Source organism: Athalia rosae, chromosome 7 (genome assembly GCF_917208135.1).
Source record: "Athalia rosae chromosome 7, iyAthRosa1.1, whole genome shotgun sequence".
Taxonomy (NCBI): Eukaryota; Metazoa; Arthropoda; class Insecta; order Hymenoptera; family Athaliidae; genus Athalia; species Athalia rosae.
In genome coordinates, this window is record NC_064032.1 from 9,957,677 (window position 1) to 9,980,003 (window position 22,327).

General features: G+C 33.7%; 2 protein-coding genes across 4 annotated transcripts in view; one reads left to right on the forward strand and one right to left on the reverse strand.

Moving 5' to 3' along the window:
• Nucleotides 1-6: 6 nt before the first annotated feature.
• On the forward strand, nucleotides 7-8,121 carry LOC125501644. Of its 3 annotated transcripts, XM_048657918.1 has the most exons (8): nucleotides 7-898; nucleotides 974-1,139; nucleotides 2,175-2,413; nucleotides 2,718-2,944; nucleotides 3,015-3,406; nucleotides 3,467-3,659; nucleotides 6,744-6,835; nucleotides 7,731-7,866. In XM_048657918.1, exons 1-7 carry the CDS (start codon nucleotides 756-758, stop codon nucleotides 6,824-6,826), a joined length of 1,443 nt encoding a protein of 480 aa, XP_048513875.1. In that variant the 5' UTR covers nucleotides 7-755; the 3' UTR covers nucleotides 6,827-6,835; nucleotides 7,731-7,866. The 3 variants fall into 3 exon arrangements, with proteins under 3 accessions (XP_048513875.1, XP_048513874.1, XP_048513876.1); XM_048657917.1 differs by lacking the exon at nucleotides 6,744-6,835 and having other exon boundaries at nucleotides 7,731-8,121; XM_048657919.1 differs by lacking the exon at nucleotides 6,744-6,835 and having other exon boundaries at nucleotides 15-898; nucleotides 3,093-3,406; nucleotides 7,731-8,114.
• An 11,661-nt stretch (nucleotides 8,122-19,782) lies between these two features.
• The window catches only part of LOC105691074, a 55,154-nt gene continuing 52,609 nt past the window's right edge, over nucleotides 19,783-22,327 (reverse strand). Inside the window, exon 4 of the mRNA XM_048657945.1 lies at nucleotides 19,783-21,824. Coding sequence (XP_048513902.1) covers nucleotides 21,663-21,824 — 162 coding nt within the window. The 3' untranslated portion in view covers nucleotides 19,783-21,662. The remainder of the gene's footprint in view (nucleotides 21,825-22,327) is intronic.

A 22,327-nucleotide genomic window follows, 5' to 3' on the forward strand; every position in this document is an offset into this window, starting at 1 on the left:
AACCATTAAGAATAGGAAAAATGAAAAAAAAAAAAAAAAACAGAAACAAATAATAATGGAAAACCAGAAAAAGAGGAAGACTAGAATCGCAGAAATATTTAACGAGGGGTGTCGCTCGTAGAGAAGGTATATAATTTGTATGCACCTATGTACCCACTTCGGTTTAACAGGCGCGACGCGTCTATGATGGCAAAATCGATTCTTCTGCAAATTATAGGTACCGTACATACATAGAATATGTGCCTCTGAATAATAAGTTTGCACAGGTAATTTTGCAACATCCAACATAGGCGGGAGAAAAAACGAAGTATACATCAGCACTGCGAATTCGCAGCGACTTGTGACGCGCGATGTCCAAATCCAGGTTCGTTGAGAGAGAGAGAGAGTTTTCGAACCTCTTGACGTGCGCCTTCCATACATACCTGTGTATATTATGTGCACGTATACAATCTGTCAACCTACGCTCATACGTACGCGGATAATTCGCAAAACAAGTCTCGAAATGAGTACAAGAGTTTATATTGAAACAGTCGGAAAGAATCCGGTGGACCGTTTGCATCGTTTGTCATTACCATCTAGCGAAGAAAATAATTTTCTACTTTCTTACCGTCTCTCATCTTTTTTTTTCTCTTCGCGTTTTCATCGCCAGTTACGCGTGTTCGGTAAAATGTGAAACGTATAGATCCCAGTGGTTCGATTGAAAAATTATTGGAGATAATTCATTTTTCCCCTATTTAATAAACGCCGAAAATATTATGGAAGTATTTTCGAACTTGCGATTATTTCCGAAGATATTCTTTCTCACTTTGATTGTTTTCAAAGTCGAGCGATTAAAAATTGTCGAAACTGCCCCTGCAGGGGAAAATAAAAATCTTCACACCGTCTCGGATCTGTTCAAGTGAGTTTTATTTTTTTACTTTGTTATTTATTTATTTTTTTTTTTTTCAACTCTCCATGTGACTTTTTTTCCAAGAGGGCTGGACGATCTCGCAACTAATGACTCAAAAATTCCTGCAAACGCCGCCGAGGATCTTGAAAATCTTTTTAAAATAGTCAGCGAAAAATCATTCACAAATTCCAAACCGAGACAACGACCCGCTGGATTTTACAATCCTGCTAATTATGGAACGTTTGGACAGGTTGGGATAAAAATAAAAAAAATCAATCATTCAAAAATGAACGTAGGGGAGACCGGGGCAAGTTGGAGACGTTAAGCTTCAAGTGCGGTTTTTTAATCGATTGTAAGCGAATTTCAAAATCTGTTGGTATTTTTCAAAAGTATGAGATGTTAGCTATTAAAAAAAAAATTGACATTGAATTCGGTCATTCACAAACTACGTAATTTCCATTTTTCCGAAATTCTGCAAATTCGTCAACTTGCCCCGACCACGGGGCAAGATGGCGAATATTAGATTTTGGTTTAATGGGCCGAAAAAAATACTTTTTTCGTCAAAATATACTTCAGTTTATTCAAATCCATAAAAGATATGAAAATACAAATACGCATAGTTTATGTAGTTTAGCTTAGATATACATATACTGATAATTAACACTGGTCGCAAACGAACTGAGCTGCTCCTTCGACATTAGAACATGCCAACATTGAATCGTGAATAAATTTATTCATTTATTTATTTATCAATTTATTCAATGAGCTGCACAATCGTATGTAGCCTAAATATCAATTAACTAAACAACATGCAAAGTTCTCGATAAGGACGATCCGTCAACTTGCCCCCACCATCTTGCCCCATTTGCCACTATTTGCAAAAAAAGAACCCCACAAAAAGTACATTGGTGAAAATTCGGAGATTCTATGATCTCTAGGATCTATATGCGTGTAGAAATAAAGTATTAATTCACAAGTCCGATCTTGCTTATCTGTAGTTGCATACAACTATTTTCTTGAGCTCCAGATATTACTTCGCACACGTCTGAAACCACAATGCCTCCGTAAAAAAGCCGGATGACCTTGCCACGCTAGCTATATCGCAAATATTATTGCGTAGAAGAGTGTTTAACACTTTTTGATAACTTACCCGGCGCTATCTGTCAAAATATTCTAAAAACAATCAATTCGTCATCTTGCCCCAGCCTCCAACTTGCCCCGGTCTCCCCTACTCGAGTAATTACCTAAATTGTATCATCGTTTTATTTATTTTTTGGTTACTCAGAACCCGAATTTCGGTTATCCCGGAGGATTTTATCCCCCTCCAGCTTTACCTCCCGGATATCAGCAGGGATTGGACTCGGGTGGTTTCGGACTAATCGACGCCCTGAATTCCATCAGTCAACACGATGATTTGAAATGCGTGCCGAGATTATTGTGCGAAATAGCAACGGGGTCTAGCCCAGGAAATGGTGATTACAAAGCTTCGGGTTTCGCAGAGTTTGGGAAGAACACTTTACTAGGGTAAGTGTTTTGAGAATACGTATAGATACATTTTCGAATAAGTAATTATAAGTTTCTACACATATTTTCACGTACGTCGTACGTGGGCTAAATTTTTGTCTTTCGATCGCTATGACTAATAACTGAATAACCCGTACCTAGTTATGAGGTGAAAGTGAGAATTCGATCTACACGTTGATATATCCTACGTGGGATTTCGCGTGTATTTTGTGTTACATATGTATTATACATAAATTACAATATATCTTCGTTTGTTTAAATTAGTGGTTTTTTGTTTTCTTTTTTCTCTCCTTTTGTCAAACAGACTTTTGACCGCTTATAACTTGGAGGCGGCTTCCCCGGTCTTGGGATTTGGAAAGGCGGCTCTATTGGGCTACACGAACAGAGGCGATCCTTCGATTTGCTACAACGAATACGTTAGGTGTCCAAATGACCCGAGGGATCTCGTACATTATTTGAACAACCACAACGGAGGATTCTTCAGGTTTTTTAGAAATGGCCACGGGACAGGGAGGAGACGGAAGTCGTCGGGTATGTAGAAATCCTGAGAAAAAAAAAAAAAAACAAATCATAGATTATGCAGAAAACACTTATAGCTTAGAGGAAACTTGGTTTTTGGAAAAACCAGCGACCCGAAATCACTCACATTTTCAAAGGGGCTTTTATTCATTTGGTTCAGTCTACGCTAAGGGGATGAAGAGGATCAGTTTCGTTGGTAAGCGACCAGCACCGCCTCCGGGACTTTCTGGTCCAGAATCCGATCGGACGGGCACCGGAAAACTAAAATTCGACGTCCCGGATGAGGAGCAGGACATTCCCGCGTATCGAGATTCATTTTCCAAGGTCGTTTTTCCGAAGGACGACGAAGAGGCGGTCAGAGGTACGAGGGTGTCGAAATCTCTGGTATCTGGTGCCGTTAGGGTTCCGGGATTTTTTCCCGACGACTCCGTTGCAGCCTCGTCTTCGGAAAATCACAGGTTCCATTTTCCCTCGGTAAGTCGATGAAGCAAAGGTGTTCGTTGTTGCGATATTGATTTTGATATTTATCGCCAGCGGGAATACGACTACGATCGGGATACGGAAAAAGCGAACATTGTAATTTTCGAAAATTCCTCGGTGTCAAAGAAAGGACGTCTGGTGGACTTCGGTAGTCGGGAAGAAGAACCTCTGCCGTCGTCATCGTCGTTATCTTCGACGTCTCTCTTCAAATTTCCCGAGTCAGGATATTCCGAAAATTTCGACGATGGTCTGTCGAAACTTCTTCCCCGATCTAAACAGTATAAAAAATCACCGCCCGTCGAAGATACGTGAAATAAAAAATAAACTATTCGCATTAATGATGAAAAAAAAACAAAAAAAAAAAAACCGAACACATCAAGTTACGCAGTTTAATAACCCTTCCGATATGAATAATTATACCCTTCGCACGGAACATTAAAAATGATAAAAAATAAGGTAAGAAGAGAGAGAAAAAAAAAAAAAAAAGAAGTAAAGATCGTACAGATAACTGACAGCCAGGTATAAAAGGTGTGATTTAGCTGTCGTTTCTACCCTTCGGGCACGTGTTCAGTTCACAGGATCATCCCGTTCCCTAATTGTCAGGTCACTTTTAGTTAGTTCTATTCGAGTCGTACAGCGTTGAAAAAAAGGGAAGTAAGGTAAAAAAGGAAAAAAGAAAAAGGAATATCCGACGGTATAAGTAAAGGCGACGTTGACCGGCCCGAAGTTAACGATTAGATCGAACACCGTAGGTATATAATAATAATCGAGTCTAGTGCAGCTATGAGTATAAGAGGTAAAAAGCAGTTACTATACGTGTAATTATTTCATCCATTCTTCCGTGTAATTCACCCCCCCTCTTTGATAAAGGTATATAATATTTTTTGTCCGTCGCTCCTTTACCACTTCTCTCTCTCTCTCTCTATTTCTCCGCGCTTCTCTCTCTATGTCACGCGTGGGCTCTTTCTCTCGGGGGTCGCCCGAAGGGCGTGTGGGTCGGACAGCGACAAGGGGTGTGCTACTGACAGCAGGAGACAATTGGCCTTCCAATACACACCCCATACCATAATACCGAGCGAAACCAAACCAAACCAAACTAAACTAAACCACTGGGAATCACTTTCTATAAATAATTCGACTTCTTTCCACCCCATAAGATGAGGGAACGAAAATATTTCAAGTCATTTTGTAGCTATTTATTTAGCGCGTTACTGCGGATTCACTTACGGAAAAGTATATTTTATGAAAAGAATTGAACTCTGGTGCGTTATCGACGATTGTATAATTTAACGATCTGGTAGGCAACCAGTCTGATCCATACAGATATCTCATGCGACGATCTGAACTGGGAATTATTTTTTCGAAATTTATGTGGAAACCTTGTTGAATGAAAGAAAAAAAAAAGAAAATCGCGGTGTACCTCGAAATTGGGTGACGAAGAGTCGACGATACGAACGAGTCCCCGTTACGAGTGGTACCGAGATAATCCCTTCCGGGTGGGGGACTGATAATTAACCGAAAAAGTGCATCACGTGATATGATGAGGACGTCGCGCTTTCGGTCGAGGCGCGGGGCGATGGTAAAACCTTGAATATGAATATAATCTTATTCCATTTAGGGTGGTTTTGAATACGTACGTTTTGTTGTGCAGACGACGTACATACGGCCATCAAAGAGTAGGCTGGATATCGTATTACCGTAATAATTCCCTGTTATTAGGATCCTCTGACGGTTTCATGTCGGCTTACCACACCCCAAAGTGCTCCTGGGTAAAATCCTTTTCAATTGAATTCGCACCACCCGCGGGTAGTTATAGTTATGTGTATATATAATATAGGCGTACATCTACTATTACACACCCACACACACACACACACACAAAATCTATACGGTACGTATACTTGCGGTGAACCAGAAGCTGGAAGAAGCTTCCGATAATATTAATACCCCCTCAAAATCAGCGACAATTTTCATTATTTCCCCGCGTAGTTGAGAGACAAAAAAAAAAAATATATATATATATACATATACATAGGTATATACATATACATATATGTATATATATGTATATCTTTGCTCGACGCAGTTTTTCTATTTTCCTCGATTATCGATTTTAATCGTGATTTTTGTCTCCGTCTCCCCTTGTGATCCGGAAAGCACTTTACCTCCTTTATTTTCTTATTTCCGTCGATCGTCGCGCGGACGTGTAACACGTAAAGCTTAGCGAGAGGTGGTTATGCACACAGATAGCATACGCACGTGATTTTTTTTCCTCTCCTACGTTTTTTTTCTTTTTTTTTTTTTCCTATGGTTGAAAAAACTAATCTACTCTATATACCCGTTGATTTGAAAAATCGGCTATAAATATCGCGTTTGGTATCGTCGAATGCCCAATGGGACGTCACTCATCCGCGTTGATTGCAGCATTCAAGGCACGTGTCGGGGATCAGCGATAGTTCCGTAGTTACCGTCGCCGTACGCTTACGACGGGTGCAGTCGCGTGTCCATATTTTCCTTCTACGCGTATATACGTACGTACCTACCTACCCCCATACTTATATATCTACATGTAAAACGTATACGGCCCGCGGGGATTTTTTTTACGTTCACCAAGTACAATATATCCGCGCATACGTACCCACCCCATCAATTTATAGGTGAATCAAAAACTCCGATATATACGGGTGATGCGTTTTCATTCGCGTGTGCGCGATGCGTTATTATCATTATCATTGCGATGTTGACTTTGTCATTATAAGGTGAAGATTATTTCAAAATATGCAAAGTCTCTTCCCTTTCATTCTCAAATTCGATTCTTTCATGCTTTTCCATGTTCTATTATCTCTTATCGGATGGGATGTGTTGAATTTTCATCTTTCGGAATCGGATAAGCGAAAAATAGGGATGAAAAAAAAAACCGATATGTGAAATGAATCGGATAAAATAGGGAAGAGAAAATTTGATTTTCATTATTTGTAAGCTGACGTCCAGTTTTTTTTTTTTTCTCTTTCTTTTGCGGGGGGTAGTGGAACGGGTGGGGGGGGGAGGGCTTTGGTTCGACGGGGGTGTGTCGTTCCTTGCGGGGAGTAATGGGGTATGTAATTAATATCACTTGAATCGTAGGACGACAAAACGGTGTTTGACATCCCGCATGGTATTAATTAATTATTGTAGCATAGCTCGTAATTTAACCCTTTTGACTCGCGGTATAACTCATTTCTGCACGAACAGAAAGAGAGAGAATAATTTGCTTCGGTATATATGGTAATGGAATATTATTTAAGGCGTGACTCGCGGTTTTATGTTAATGTAAGGATATGCAAATTTTCAGACCCAGCCGTTTTGGTGACGGTGATGTGGAAAACGGGGGAAAAAAAAGAGGAAATATTAACCACGACTAGCCTTCCATTTTGATCCTCGGAGGTTCGTGTTTGAAAATATGTAATATATCGAATAGTTATAATACCGATGATCTTCGGAGGAGGCAATTCGTCACGATTGAACGATCTTCTTGAAATAGATTGGTGGTTGCGATCCACGGTGATAAAATGGAGTTAAAGTTTTACTATAATACATTGCAGAATGCAGGCACGCGCACCCTATATACCGTTATATACGTACCTATAAGAATAAGTATCGCTCCTGCAGCGTGGCATTAGGTTCTTTGTGCCACTACCAGTTCATTGTTCTTTTACGCCGACATCTAATCAGGAATTTTATCAGTTTTACCCCGACAATCCCCGCTTTCTACTTTCTGTTATTGAGGCATGTATTGTACGAAGGAATGCTTGGGAGACACCTATACTCGTTGGGAATACAATAAACCCAATTAGGGAGCGAAGGGATAATGAAATTTCGCGGGTTCAATTTCGTTGAAACTATTAGTGAAATGCGTTTTGGGAGTTTATTCTTCCGGTTAACGCTTGTGATATGCGGCGAAGAATATCTTGAGAGCTTTGCGTTAAGATTTCCGCGACAAAGTTCAACAATGTTCAAGAATGTTGTTGAGAACGAGACGAAGGGAAATACACTAGAGGTGATAAAATAATTTGTTAATTGATTTTTCACCACAATCAAAGAAGATCGCAGGTTGTAGGTTTCAGATTTTTTGCGTTCTATATGATCAGATCGTGAAGAAATCGATATGCTTGAAATCGATTGTGCGATTGTTCAATGAGTCGTCCGACGTAAAAAATAAGAATCTGCCGATTCACAATGAGTTACACTGAGAAATGAATTTTTAAAGATTACTGAATTTTTCCGCAGCTGCATTTTCATCCACCACGTATACTCACCTCCGTTCAATTTTGTTTTTCAGATGACGAACATGTTGCCGTAGATATATGGAACCTACGGAACAATATGGCCACTTATCCAAAATACAGGACTGTCCTCGAAAAGTCTGCGAAGCCTATCATCATGAGTTTGGTGCAAAAAATTTGTGTAAATGAGTGATCTATTTATTTTTATGATAAATGTATGAACATGCTGTAAAGATTTTAATTTTTAATTGCGAGTTTCGACTCTATGAAGTTCGATCAAATTATTGATCCAATGTTGATCGATGTAGAAGTATCGTAAGTAATATTGCGAGTAGTGTGAGCACACCATTCGAAGTCATTATGATCATAGATAGGTGAATGGCTTTGTCGAAATGCAGCCGTATGAGGCATGACAATGTCCCAACATGTATTTTTTGATGTGAATTGATCAATAAACCTAAACTACAACTGAAAGACAATTGTTGATTTACTATCCATTACAACCCTCCTCAACTAGTGAGCTGAATCGCCTAGTTGCTTGCAGGCCTCAGCATATCTCTACCTGTGCAATCAATCATTCACTCATGCTTTCACACAACCTGGAACTGATAATGTAGATCTTTAGAATACCGGCCCGGAAACTAGAAAGTTTGCGCGAAAATGAAAATTTGTATCAGCAGAACAGGAAACCCGAGGAGGTATTCCGAATCCGGATGCCTCATCATGTGGATGCCTGCAATCCTGTTTATTCAATCCTGGTGTGATGAAAAGAGCGAATGGTTTCTTGCAAGACTGACTATATGCCTGTCTGTTTATTCAATAAGTCTTCCGTACGAAGAAAAGAGAATAATTCCAAGCTTTTGGATGTAGATCCTAGGGATAAAAATTTTCACCGAATATGAAATTTTTGTATCAGGGAAACAGGAAACCCGAGGAGGTATTCGGAGACCGGGTGCCTGATCCTGTGTATGCATTTGATTCTGTGTATAGAATCTCTTTCAAATTTTTTTTTTTTTTTCTTGTATCAGGAGAACAGGATACCTGAGGAGGTATTCCAAATCCGGAAATCAAAATTTTGGCTGGAAACGAAATTTTGTATCAGGAAAACAGAAATCATGAGGAGGTATTTCGAGACCGGGTGCCTGATCCCGTGTATGCATTTGATCCTGTGTTTTGTATCGCATTCAAAATTTTTTTTTTTTCTCTTCTGTACCAGGAGAACAGGATATCTGAGAAGGTATTCCAAATCCGGAAATAAAAATTTTGGCTGGAAACCAAATTTTGTATCAAGAGAACAGAAATCCTGAGGAGGTATTTCGAGACTGGGTGCCTCATTCTGTGTATGCAATCGATCCTGTGTATAGAATCTCTTTTGAAATTTTTTTCTTTTGTATCAGGAGATCAGGATACCTGAGGAGGTATTTCAAATCCGGAAATAAAAATTTCGGCAGAAATCGAAATTTTGTATTAGGAGAACAGGAATCCCGAGGAGGTATTCCGAGACCTGGTGCCTGTTCGGGTGGATGCGTTCCATCCTGCTTATTTATTACTAGTATGAAAGAGAGAGCGACTGATGCATTGCACGACTGACTGCATGCATGCCTGTGTCTTTGCTCGTTCAATGAAGCTCCAAACCGGGATCGATGATGGAGAGCTCTAGAATGCCGGCCCTGAAAATCGAAAGTTTGTGCGAAAGTGGAGATTCGTATTAGGAGAACAGGATACTCGAGGAGGTATTCCGAATCCGGGCGCTTCATCATGTGCATGCCTTCAATCCTATGTATTCAATTCTATCATGATAAGGAGAGCAACTTGTTCCTTGCAGGACTCATTGAATGCCTGCCTGTGCATTCAATCATTTACTTATGCTTTTACACAACCCGGAGCTGATGATTTAGAGCTCTAGAATACTAACACCAAGAATGCAAAGGTAAACTATGGCCAATAGTTTACTCAAGTATTAGGAGAACATGACAGGCGACAAAACATTCTGGTATATCTCATGCATGCATGTATGCCTCATTATACTCATGCTCGCGACAATTTATTTTCATTTAGGGCCTGATGTCGTGGTTTTTTTCTGTCAAAGAATGTTATCGATGTACATGTTTCATGTCGAAAAAACACTCAATTCAAGAAGTCTTTCTGGGGATGGAAATGTAGGGAAACACATCAATTGTGTCTTATCATCACGTATGTTATGAATTTATTTCCTCAGAAAATCTTTCTCTACAATAAATGTGTTAGAATGAAATCGATAAAGGCTTTTCATCAAACTAACACATCAAGCATTTCAGAAAGTACATGATACATGGTCACACGGTCAATATCGTATGTTACTTATATTCCGTTCACGAATAGAATGAATAATCATGCATATATATCGATGAGGCTTGTGTTCAAGATGTTGGGCAAATTCGCTCCGAGGCTTGTAATATCTCTTCCGTAACAGAAGAAATCAAAGTCAACGATCAGGAAAAAATCATTTCGCAGAATTATTGAGCGATCGAGTTATCGCCAACTTGGCGATTATTCTGGCATCAATAGATCGATGTAGATCGCAGATTTTGGTCTTCCAGCTCAATGAAGATCAGAAGTTTTATCAGGTCTATTTACGTGACGATTCCGTACCGCCGTTTCAAACTGATTAGCCGATATAAATCAAGTTCCAATTCAAGCACTCCGTTCGCTAATCAAATATCCTCGGGTTCGTTAATATTCCTCGAATCTCAATACGCCACGAATTTTTTTTCGCGAACAACGAAATATTCCGTCATACTAACCGATCTGTCGCTCCATATCGAAATCCACCGGTACGTACACACGTCTCGTTCTAGTGTTACAAGGTAGGTAGGTACGTATGCAAATGGAAACGTAATCTGGTGTCAGCGGTGGGACCAATAACGTCAATCAACCGTGTGGCTGTTGCCGCTGGTGCATCGATGGAGGGATAGCAGCAGCAGTTTGCGGCAATTTTCAAACCCCTCAGAGGGTCAGCCAACGTCGATAGAAATGCACTGTACCGTAATACCCTAGTGTCACTGCACACCGTGCCCACACACAGGCGCGCACAGATCACCATAGATTTTGTCAACGAAGAGTGGAACTGGTATGGATTATACATCACATCCACGTATACATTTCAACATCCACATGTATTATTGAAATCGAGAAACGTCTGCATTATAACTATGGAAATGTTATCATATCCTACCAAAATATGCATATGGATGTTCGGGAGACACATACACACGCCGAATATGTTAATTCGCGAATGAGCCGAAGTAAATGATTGCACGTATAAGATGAATCTGCATACAATATGTACGACAGATCAATCTTTAACATTCTCGTTTCGTTAGGCCGTAATTCGTTTCCGATATAGAGAATTTTTATTTCCTTGACGCTAATGATTTTCATTACGACGGTTGATGAGATCTCATTAATTCGCACTACACCTTGCAGTGGTTATACGTAGAATAGAGAAAAATTGTGGGAAATCTGATAAATAAATGTTTCATTAATTCCATATATTTATGTATATAGTATATAAAAGACACGTATATTTTTCATATTTGTATGCAGGCAGTTTCTTTTCTTTTCTTTTTCTTCTCGTGTTCACATTCATGGTATATATAGTTCAATAATTATGATCGTAATTACAATTATAATAATAACAACAACAATATAAAAATAATAAAAATGAAGTACATTCGTCGTCGTACATACAGTAGTAGTGTTATCAGTAATATTAATAGTATTAATTATAATTAAAAAACTAATTATTCAAATAATTCACGAGATATACATGAAAAAATGATGTAACTAATATTTCTATGTACCCATCACATACATATATATATATACATATATCATGTAACTGGTATATACCATTAAAATCACAATGAATTCACATAAAAATAATCTTATTATCGTATCAATTTCATTATAAAATTATTACAATTGATGTTACAATGGAATTATTTATTCTGTATGGTATGCAAATAAAAAAATAGCGATAATAATGATATTAATACTAATAATAATTGAATAATCATGACACAATCGGAGAGTGTGTACTGAGACATTTGTCAGACCGCAGATTTTTTCATGACAAAGATCAAAGAGAAACACTCTCGTATCGTTAATTTGAATTATTCTCGACGGAAAATCGCAGCTTCATTTTTACAATAATTATGATGATAATAATAATCGCACGATGGTATGGAAATAACAAAAAATATATAAAAGAAAATAATAATTGTGGAAGCAGAATATAAAATAACAATACTACAGTGAAATTAGTAATGATCGTTTCAAATTCATTTTAAATTGTTTGAGTGTGTAATTTTTTTATTCTTTTTTTTTCAATATATTATTTATTCATTATTCATATTACATTACGTGTGAATATTTCTACGTATATATACTTCATGTAGATATATATATATATATATATATATATATATATATCATTTATCACGTGACCGCATATGTGAGAATATTCTCTAATATATTTTTTTTCATAAAGAATTTTAAAAAAAAGAGAAAATTAATCGTCGAAACCGCTATTTGGTTGATTATAACAATAAAACAAAAAACAAAAAAGCAACGAAATTATTACGTGTAACGCAGTATAGTTCTTGGATACAAAATATATTATTTCAATGTATATTAATTATAAAAAATAAAGTGGTAAAATTGAAATAATCAATCGTTGTTTCTACTGTTCATACATAAAAAAAAATTTCCTTTTCGTTTTTATATTTGGTCGTTTCTTTGGATTGGTCATCTGGACGAAATGCGATATTTATTTATTCACGCAATACATATATTGCGATTATCTTTTCTTTTTTTTCTAACTTTCTTTAGATTTTTGCTAAAAGATGATTCGAACGGTGCGTCACGAAAATTTGTTGTTCGTTAATTTCTGTTTCTTATAATTTCCGATAAAGTAATCAACGATATATGTGTCACACATACATTATTCGTAAATCATTTTATTCTTCCCAAAAAGGAAATCTAATCCATTAATCGCGTAAAATCATATGGTTGTTATCGTTATTATAGCATTATTATTATCATAATTATTATTGTTATTATCATCATCATCGTTACTAGATATTTGGACTAACTTTTACGTAATGTGTAGTATTAATTATGTATATCGAGTGCATATGGGTATCCATATACATATATACCGTGAACGTCTCCTGAAAGTGGCTGCGAACCACGCATACGTCGAAATATTCGAATTCCTCGGCTTACGAGCGAGGCCGAGCAGCGTAGCCACAGGCGTAGGCGTCTTATTGTAATCTACAGGCCTCGATGTGACACGTAGCAACAAAGCGCCTACGCTGCTGACTACGCTGACTTCGGCGAGGTTCGGGCTCGCTCGGAGACCGAAAAATTCGAATATTTCGACTCATGCGCGAATCGCTGGCACTTTCACTAGACACGCACGGTGTATATGTATATATTGAGCACGAAATAGCATGTAAAAGGAAGAAATATTAAAAGAAAATATAATCTCATGGTATGTATAATTATTCATAAATATTCGTTACAAAACCATTAAAAAAAAAACGAAAAATTGAAACACAATTAATTAGAACATACAAATAAACAAAATCGCTCATACTATACATTCATATAGGGTATTGTGGTATATCGTACAATTATAATAATATGCTTGGTCCATTATAAAAGACTAGTCAATTATCCTCATGTTTTATTAAAATTAATAATTTCATTATATCATTATCATTAATACTTTTGATAATTTCAATTTATTATGTATATATTTTTGTTTAGTTCACAATTTATTTTATCCGTTTATTATACTATCATTTTTGTTATTATTATTTTTCTTTATGTTTTTTATTTTCCCCTTTATCTTTCGCGTAACTTTTTATAATCGTCGTCATCTGCCCTGTTACCATTACGCTATTAGTATATAGTTACTACTAGTATTATTACTACTGCTACTACCTATCACTACTATATTAACTATTGCCGCAACTATAACTAACGAAATATTTTTTATATTATCTAGACATATATATTTATACGTGTGTGTATAATTTTTATAATCAATAAACCACAGGGCAAACTATTCGATTGATCAATCACAGTGTGAGTGAGATGAGAATGAACTAAAAAAATTATAACCTAGTTTGCCACCACAGAAGATTTTCTATTCTTTTTCATTTTTGTTTTTTTTTCCCCCTTCGATTTGAGATCATCGGAATTTTTTTCTCTTCTTTTTTTTTTCTCCGAATAAATCATTAGTCGTAAATATATTAATCAAAATCGGTATCGATACTTATAAAAATGATTAAAGAAAAAACGACAACAACGACAGCAATAATAATAATCATAATCATAATAACAACATGAATAATAATAATAATAATAATAATAATAATAATAATAACGGTAATAACATTAAAAACAATTATTATAACAATAGCAATATTTGTAGCAATAATATCAATGGTGAAAAAACGTATATCAACTATCATACGAACGATGATTTTGTTGTTTTTTTTTTGGGGTACCGATGCGAGACAAAATCATGTGCAGAAAAAGAAAATTTATTAAATAATAAATTCAAATGAATATATATACGTATTTTTTTTTCAAATAATCATGGTTTGATTTTCTGTTTGAAAAATATGGTATATATATATATATATTATATGAGGGAAGGGAAAAACACAGCTGCAACTTTTCTGATGAATGTTTGTGAAGAATTATATAATGACAATAAATTTGCATGTTATTACAATTTATATATATATATATATGTATATAATTAGTATAAGATCACTAGTCATAATTACAATTATTATTAATATTATTATTATCATTATCGTTATTATTATTATTATTACTACCAATGTAATCATGATTCTTATTGATATTAGGTATTGTTTGTTCGTAATTATTAACTTTTTTCCCTCATTTTCTATTTTCTTTTTTTTTCATTTTCTTTTTTTTCCTATTCTTCCACTTGTTATCTAATTTATTTATATATATATTTATATAATAATAATATATATAAAATTGTATGAGATCACAGTGACGCTTTGACGCGCGGGGATCTCGGGCGGGCGGGCTGTTTTGTAAATTTTTGTCTTTCATTTCTTTTTCTTTTTTCATGAGTCGTAGATGCATAAAAGTCTATTCACGACTTTATTCAATATAATTTGGCTACTTTTATTTTCTAAATTGCATTTCTTTTCATTTAATTGTATTGATTGTTTTTTTTTTTTGTCTTCTCTGTATTATCATCATAGTGAAATGAGTGAGATGATTTTTTGATCTAGCTTTTAACTTTTTTTTTTCATTTCCAATTTGCTCTTCGAATTTTTTCAAACGAAATAAGGAAGATTTAACGAAACAATAATTATTTACAGCCTGCCCCCCACGATCCACAATGTCACAGTTACAGCTTATACACCCTTGCACTCGTTTTCATCTTCGAAAATTTCTCTCCTTTTTTTTTAATTTAAAAATTTTCCACGTTTCGTTCCAATTATTTTCCCCCGCACCTTTGCCATCTCTGTTTTTTTCGTTCTGTTTTCTTCTCTCCCTCTTTCTCTTTATCTCTCTTGAATTCATATCCAATAATTTGTTAATTTGTTTTTTTGCGCTCCGATTGGACTCGGTGATTCCTAAATATGAAATAAATTTTCGTTTCTCTTTCTTTATCTTTCGTTTTTAATTCATCGTAATTTCATTCGTTACCATCATCACCGTCAGCGCATAAGTGACTATTTTTTAATATACAATATACATATATTAATCGTTTTTTATAATATTTTTAATTAATAATTGGCTTGCGCAGTATATCGAATGTTTCATTAATCATCCGTGGAACTTTTACGCTAGAAAATGTAAAAAAAAAAAAAAAACAACACTGTATTCTATTTGATTTGTTAATATTTTGTCATTCTTTCTTATTCATTTATTTATTTATTTTGATGAAAAAATCTCAAAAATAATTTTAGAAACAACCACCTTCTCCAACCCTTCTCCGAACTCTCCTCAGTTGGCTTGAATCGATTCGAACGATACATGAATTATCGTTTCAACGATCAATCGAATCAATCAAACATTTAATCGGTATGTAAATATTATACACATGCCAAATACCTCAATACATCAAAGTTATACAATCGTTAAAATGATATTTACGCCATTCCACTTTAATTTTCTCCCCCTTTTTTTTTCGACTTTCATTTTTTCCTCGACTTTTTTAAATTTCCTTATTTCTTTCAAAAAGCAGCCATATCTTCTTTCTTTTTTTTATTGAATTTTTTTCACGTGTATACACTTAAAAATATATATATATAATATTTATACTTCGTTATTATATTGTTAATAACATTATTACTTGCATCGTATTATTATTATCATTATTATTATTATTATTACAACTATTGTTGCTTCTACCATTTCTACTTTACCGTTACAATTGTCATTATTAATATTGTTATTCGATTACAATGAGAGATACATTTTTCAATATGGCTGACTAACGTCTATAATGCTTCAACTACGTATTAAAATTATTATTGTTGTTATTATTATTATCATTATCATTAATATTATAAGTGTATTAATTCTACATAATTAGTTACATGATTAGTATTTATATGGTTGTACGTGAAAAAGAATAATGCGAAAAAATTATAGTGTATATGAGAACTCATTGAAAGCAAATATAAAACGAAAACGAGATTGAAGAAAAAAACGACCACGTCAAGTAATGTAATTATTTTATACCTGGTGTACAGCGACTATTGCCGTTAATATTATTATTATTATTATGAATATTATTACTATCATCATTAATATTGTTATTATTGAGTAAATTTACGAGCACATATAATATTTTATATCTATTATCGAAATATTTTCAAATTAGGCCTACCGGTACTCGTATTTAATTAGCTGATTACGAATTATTTGTTTAAAATTCAAATATTGTTTATTCGTTTATTTATTCATTTATTTATATCGTATTATTATCTTATCTCTGTTTCATCTTATCATAAAAATTATATATTGGAATCATCGACATTTTGTTCGTGTTGTACTTAGATTTTTTTTCTCTTCGCCTTTCATTTAGTTACTTTATTCTGTATTTTATTTTACTTTTATCTTATTTTTGTTCCTCTCTCTCTCTCTCCCTCTCTCTTTTGTTGCAAATGTATAATTATGAAAATATTATGTATAAAATGAATAAAAAAATTATTCGTCCATTCATATATAGTAGGTTATAGTATTATTCAGTAATGGCGGTTTGTTTTTGTATTTTGTTTTTTGTAAAATAACTATTTATTAGTTCTATTTTCTTGAGTTTTATTCGGATTTTTCTCCGTTAGTTTTTCCATTTAACAATTTAATAATGAAAAATTGTGAAAACAGAAGCGAAAAAAAAATATAAATAAATCGAATCGTTGTATCGTTACGATCCATCGTACAATCATTATCATTGTTTATTATCAAATAATTACAATTACTATTATTATTATATCTTGTATGGTTTAATTATTAATACGCTTGTTATATTATTATTATTCTTATTTTATGCAAATATATTTATGTGTTTTTTTCATAATTACATTATCAATGGTTACTAATACCAGAGAAGTGAGCGATTACGAAAAAATTTTGGCAAAACAAACAGAAAGAAAAACCAATTGAGAGAAAAAAACCGAAGAAAAAACCCTCAACATGTTTGCAGGAACATATCGCAATGTTCACGTGATGAATCGCATGGAAAAATTTTGAGTGAAAAAGTGTAAAATGAAAACTAGCCCGAAATCATGAAAAAAAGAAAAAGAAAGACGCATAACAAAATCAAAATCTGAGAATAAATTTTTACGTACTCAACATAATCATTACTATTATTGTTACCCTATTACTATTACTACACTATCGATCGATTTTCAATAAATTTTTCACTTGATTCCTTAATTTAATAATTCAACGAGGATTTTGAATGCTAGGCAATTTTTTATAGAGAATCTTGTGACAGTATTTATGCAGAAATTTTTTAAAATTTCCGTCGATTTTTTCACTATGTTTGCTCATTTTTTCTCACAATACCGTGCCTCAATATTCAGTTTGATTCTCTCGACTCCGTCATCTGTTAATTTATTACTTATGACAACGATTTCTCGATTACTTTTTTTTATTTGCTCCGCTTTACTTTCTGTTTTTTTTTTTTTAATTTTTTTTTTGTTGGTTTTACCGCGACTTTTGAACGCTGATTGTCGCGTGATGAACACAGTCATTTTGAATTGCTTCCAATTGTTTTATTCATTTATTTATTAAATTTTTTTATAATAATAATCAGTATCGGTATATTTCTATTTACATATACGTGAAGAGAGAAAATTCTTCACTTCTTTCCCCGGAAATCCGCCGATGATACGCGAAGAAATCAGAAGAAAAAAAAATTAATTTTGTTCGCTTTTGTATCCTTTTTTCTATTTTTCCAGGGATTCTCCGATTCTCAAGTAGTATTTGAAAAAGAAATTTTTTGAATACAGGTATATTCGTCTACATAATATATATCATATAAAAAAAAAAAAAATCCGAAACGCACACGCACACATCATTACGAATAAATTTTTTTCAAAACGTTTTCCACGTTTCACTGCTTTTTCTTTTTCGTTTCTCTTTTCATCACTGTCAACTATTTTTTTTCGCAAAAATTTACTCGTTAGGTAATATTTGTATATATTTATGTACTATGTATAGTCATTATGTATATTTACACAAATATTTATAGGTACAGAATCACAGCTGCAGCAAAATGAGAGAAATGATTTTTTAATTTCATAATCTTAAAATATTATTAATTAATAATTTTTCTTTCTTTCTTTTTGTATTTTTCTTTCCTTTAAAACACACCATCACAGTCAATCGACGCTCTGGAATAATAAAATAATAGTCTTTTCTTTCACCTCAGGGTTCACTTGCAGTTTGGAATAAAAGCCTACAGCAAAATTGCCATGCAGAATAAAAAACAAAAAAAATAAATCAATTCGAAAAAACTTACGTCGTACGACAAAAGAAATCATTTCCCTCATTGGAAATATATAGTCAGACTTGTTACTTAAAAAATTATACAATCATAATTTATAAAATAGGCACATAAAAAAAAACAAATATGAAAAACATCACACTCTTATGATAACAAAATTAAAAAAAAGGCAAAGATAATAAAATAATAATAATAACAATAATAATAATAATAATAATAATAATGATAATAGCCTGCAACGAACGATGTAATGATATTGTAAAAAAAATACAAAAATTGATGCGTTATGTAATTACATAAATATATATATATATATAATATATAATATATATAATATATATATATATATATATATATATTTGTTTTTTTTATGGTATGTATTGGTTTTTTTTTCACAATCTTAAAAATTACTCGTATTATACAAATTACAGATATAGGTATCATATAGTAATAAGACGGAGACAATCTCCTAATAATCATGGGTAAGTAAAAAATTCTTTTTTTAAAAATTTTCCATCAAATTTTTTCTTTTTTCTTTCATCTCGAAATATTCTATCGATAAAAATGAAGTATAAATGAGAATAGAGGAAAAAACGTAGTAATAAATAAATTAAAAAAAAGAATTCAAACGTTGATTCGAGATCAACGTTTCACGTCAAAATTACATAATATTTTGTAATTTTTTTTTCCTTTTTAATATATAGGTATGCATAATATAGCTAATCTACCGGAGATCATTTGAAAACTGTCCACGGGACTCGCAGCTAGCCAATCAGAGAGGCTGCGATCCTCGGTTCTATATATCTTTACATAAATCAATTATCTATCCATTTTATTCTTATTTTTCATTAAATTTTAAATTCTCTTTCTCTCTCTCTCTCTCCCTCTTACACCCTCCTCTGCATTCATTCTGAAACTCTCGCGCTCGCACTCGCCCCCATTCTTTCAATTAAATTTATCCATTTACTATTCATTACTTACTGCTACTAGGTATATGTATATACATACATATACATATATACATATACTGTATATATTTAGGTGTGTATTTATCACGAGTATCTATTATTATGTATTGGAAATAACGTGTACTGTGTAATATTATTCGAACTTTAAAATTATCGGTTAAATTATTCACTAAAAAATAAATTTCTAGCTCACAATCCAAGAACATTCTGTATACTCACAAAGAGAGAAAAATTATGATACTCGAACGTGACACGTGTATAATTATTAATCGATTTCAAATGAAAAATTGAAATAAATTGAAAAAAATTCAATCGGAGAAAAAAAAAAATCCATCAACACGAATGCGTATCAACTCAATATCAAATTGGCTCTTTAATGTTTTCTTAATTGGCATAGTAATAATAATAATAATAATAATAATAATAATAATAATAATAATGAAAGTCAAAATAGAAATATTCAATATTTTAATTATACTATATGTTTATATCTATTTATTTTATGTATAATATATTGAGATATTCATAATGAGATCATCGTTTGATTATTAGCTTAGTCCTCTTTGGATCTTGCCATTATTGTTATTAATGTATAAATGTTATGATTGTTATCATTTTAATAAACGAATTGAAGAAAAAACTTTTGAAAAATTAAAAATAAGTTTCTTCGTTATTTTTCCAACTTCTTTTATTTTATTTTTTTCAATTTTCAGAAATTCAGAGATATACACAAATATGCATGTATAGACAGATGAAATATACAAAGATGGCGGTGATTGAATAATAATTGTATTATCAATTACGAGAAACACGTAGAAGAGCAAAGAAATCAAAGGATTGAAATGAAACAAAGATCAAGAGCAGGCGAGAACGATGAAAATGAGAAAGTAAGAGGAAAATGAGAATTATCCCTCGGATTAAATTAAATATTTTCTCGACTAATTTTTGTCGATGTTCCCTAATTCGTTTATTAAATATCATACAATACGCCTATACATATATACGTATATATATATTTAATATATACCTATGTATTAATTTATTTATTCGTTCGTTTGCTTGTATATATATTTATGTATACGTGAATACGAATAATAATGTAATGATGATTAATAAGTAGAAAAGATTGGAAAAAGAAAAAAAATTCAAAAAGAGTTTATGAAAAAGAAAAAAAGTATAAAATGGCAGATAATACGCGATTGTGCCCTTATCTTCTATTAGACGTAAATCAATAATATTCAATTAATGACCTTTTTCAATGATGTCATAATCATTATATTCGTCATTATAAATTCAATATACATAATTTTTAGCAGCACAAAACTTTCCGAAGCACACCGTGAAAAATTAGCGTGCAACTGACCCGCAAGGCTGGCTACTATTGTTTACGATTAAATTATTCGTTATTATTTATCGTGTGTATATTTTTTTACTCTCATCGTTGTTTTGTTATATTGAACTTCCTCTTCCCTCTTCCTGTTCTTCTTCTTTTTTTTATCCGTCGTTTTCGTCGATAACCGAATATCCTTAAGGACGAGGAATCTGCAGCTGCTGATAACGATTCCACACAAACACGTACTATATTTCTCTTTAGGAACGCGCGGAGCAGAAGAAAAAAAAATCAACGAAACTCCGACGTCACAGTGTTCCGATTCCCGTAATTTCTACAGCTTCTCTTCCGCCATTCCTACACTCCTCTCGTCATCTTCGTCCGTATTTTTTTTTGGTTTTCCTCGTATCGACAAATCGAAGTCGGCCGCAGTCCCGGATACCGGAGAACGTTTGACGCAAAAAAAAAAAAAGTATTTTTTCCCGAATTTCGTCGCAGGTTTCGTTTGCGGTTCCAGTTACTCATTTATTTCTCTCTCTCTCTCTCTCTCGCTCTCTCTCCCTCTCGCTTTCGCTTTCGCATTATCATTTTGTTTTACCTGATTGTTCTTTCATTTTCGTTCTTTCTATCGAAGGTGAGAAACCAACCGCCAGCCGAGGTACAACGCTACCGTGGTCCACAGAGTTTCACGTACAGGAGCGTCGATCAACAACGACAGGAAACTATCCGCTGGTGAATCTCCCGTACCGATTACCGGAAGACTCGATTTCTCCGCGTCCGAATCGTCCTGAAACAAACAAAGGAAAGAACAAAAAATTAAATTAAATAATCGACAAATCAAATGAATCGCATACACAGGTACATATGTATATATATATACATATGTATATACGGGCGTTTGAATTATCTCAGAGTAATTAAACGGGCCATCGGATTCTATCGCGACAATAATAATGAGAATGAGAATAGGCATGATATTCATTCCTTTGTCATTCTCCTTGGCGGGACTACGTACGTATTTTATTCCACCCCCTTGACCCCATTCTTAGTTTCCGATGTCCATTCTATCGGGCGGGCAACTCTTAATCTATACGAGTATAAGGGATATAATAAATACAGAAACAAGGAAGAATCTCGAGGAATAAAAGAATTGCGTAAGGGAGGAATTAAGGGAGAAAACTGCGAGCGAGAAATACACGATTACGTCGTATATATATATAATATATATATACGTGTACGTATATCACATGGGCGAAGATACGTGGTCAGTGGAAGAAAAAAATAAATAAA

Excerpts from the sequence above, each read along its gene's own strand:
- LOC125501644 (XM_048657917.1), top strand. The coding sequence starts at position 756 with ATGGAAGTATTTTCGAACTTGCGATTATTTCCGAAGATATTCTTTCTC. Across the intron at positions 899-973 it reads ACCGTCTCGGATCTGTTCAA|AGGGCTGGACGATCTCGCAA; the intron begins GTGAGTTTTATT and ends TTTTTTTCCAAG. Across the intron at positions 3,407-3,466 it reads ACAGGTTCCATTTTCCCTCG|CGGGAATACGACTACGATCG; the intron begins GTAAGTCGATGA and ends ATTTATCGCCAG.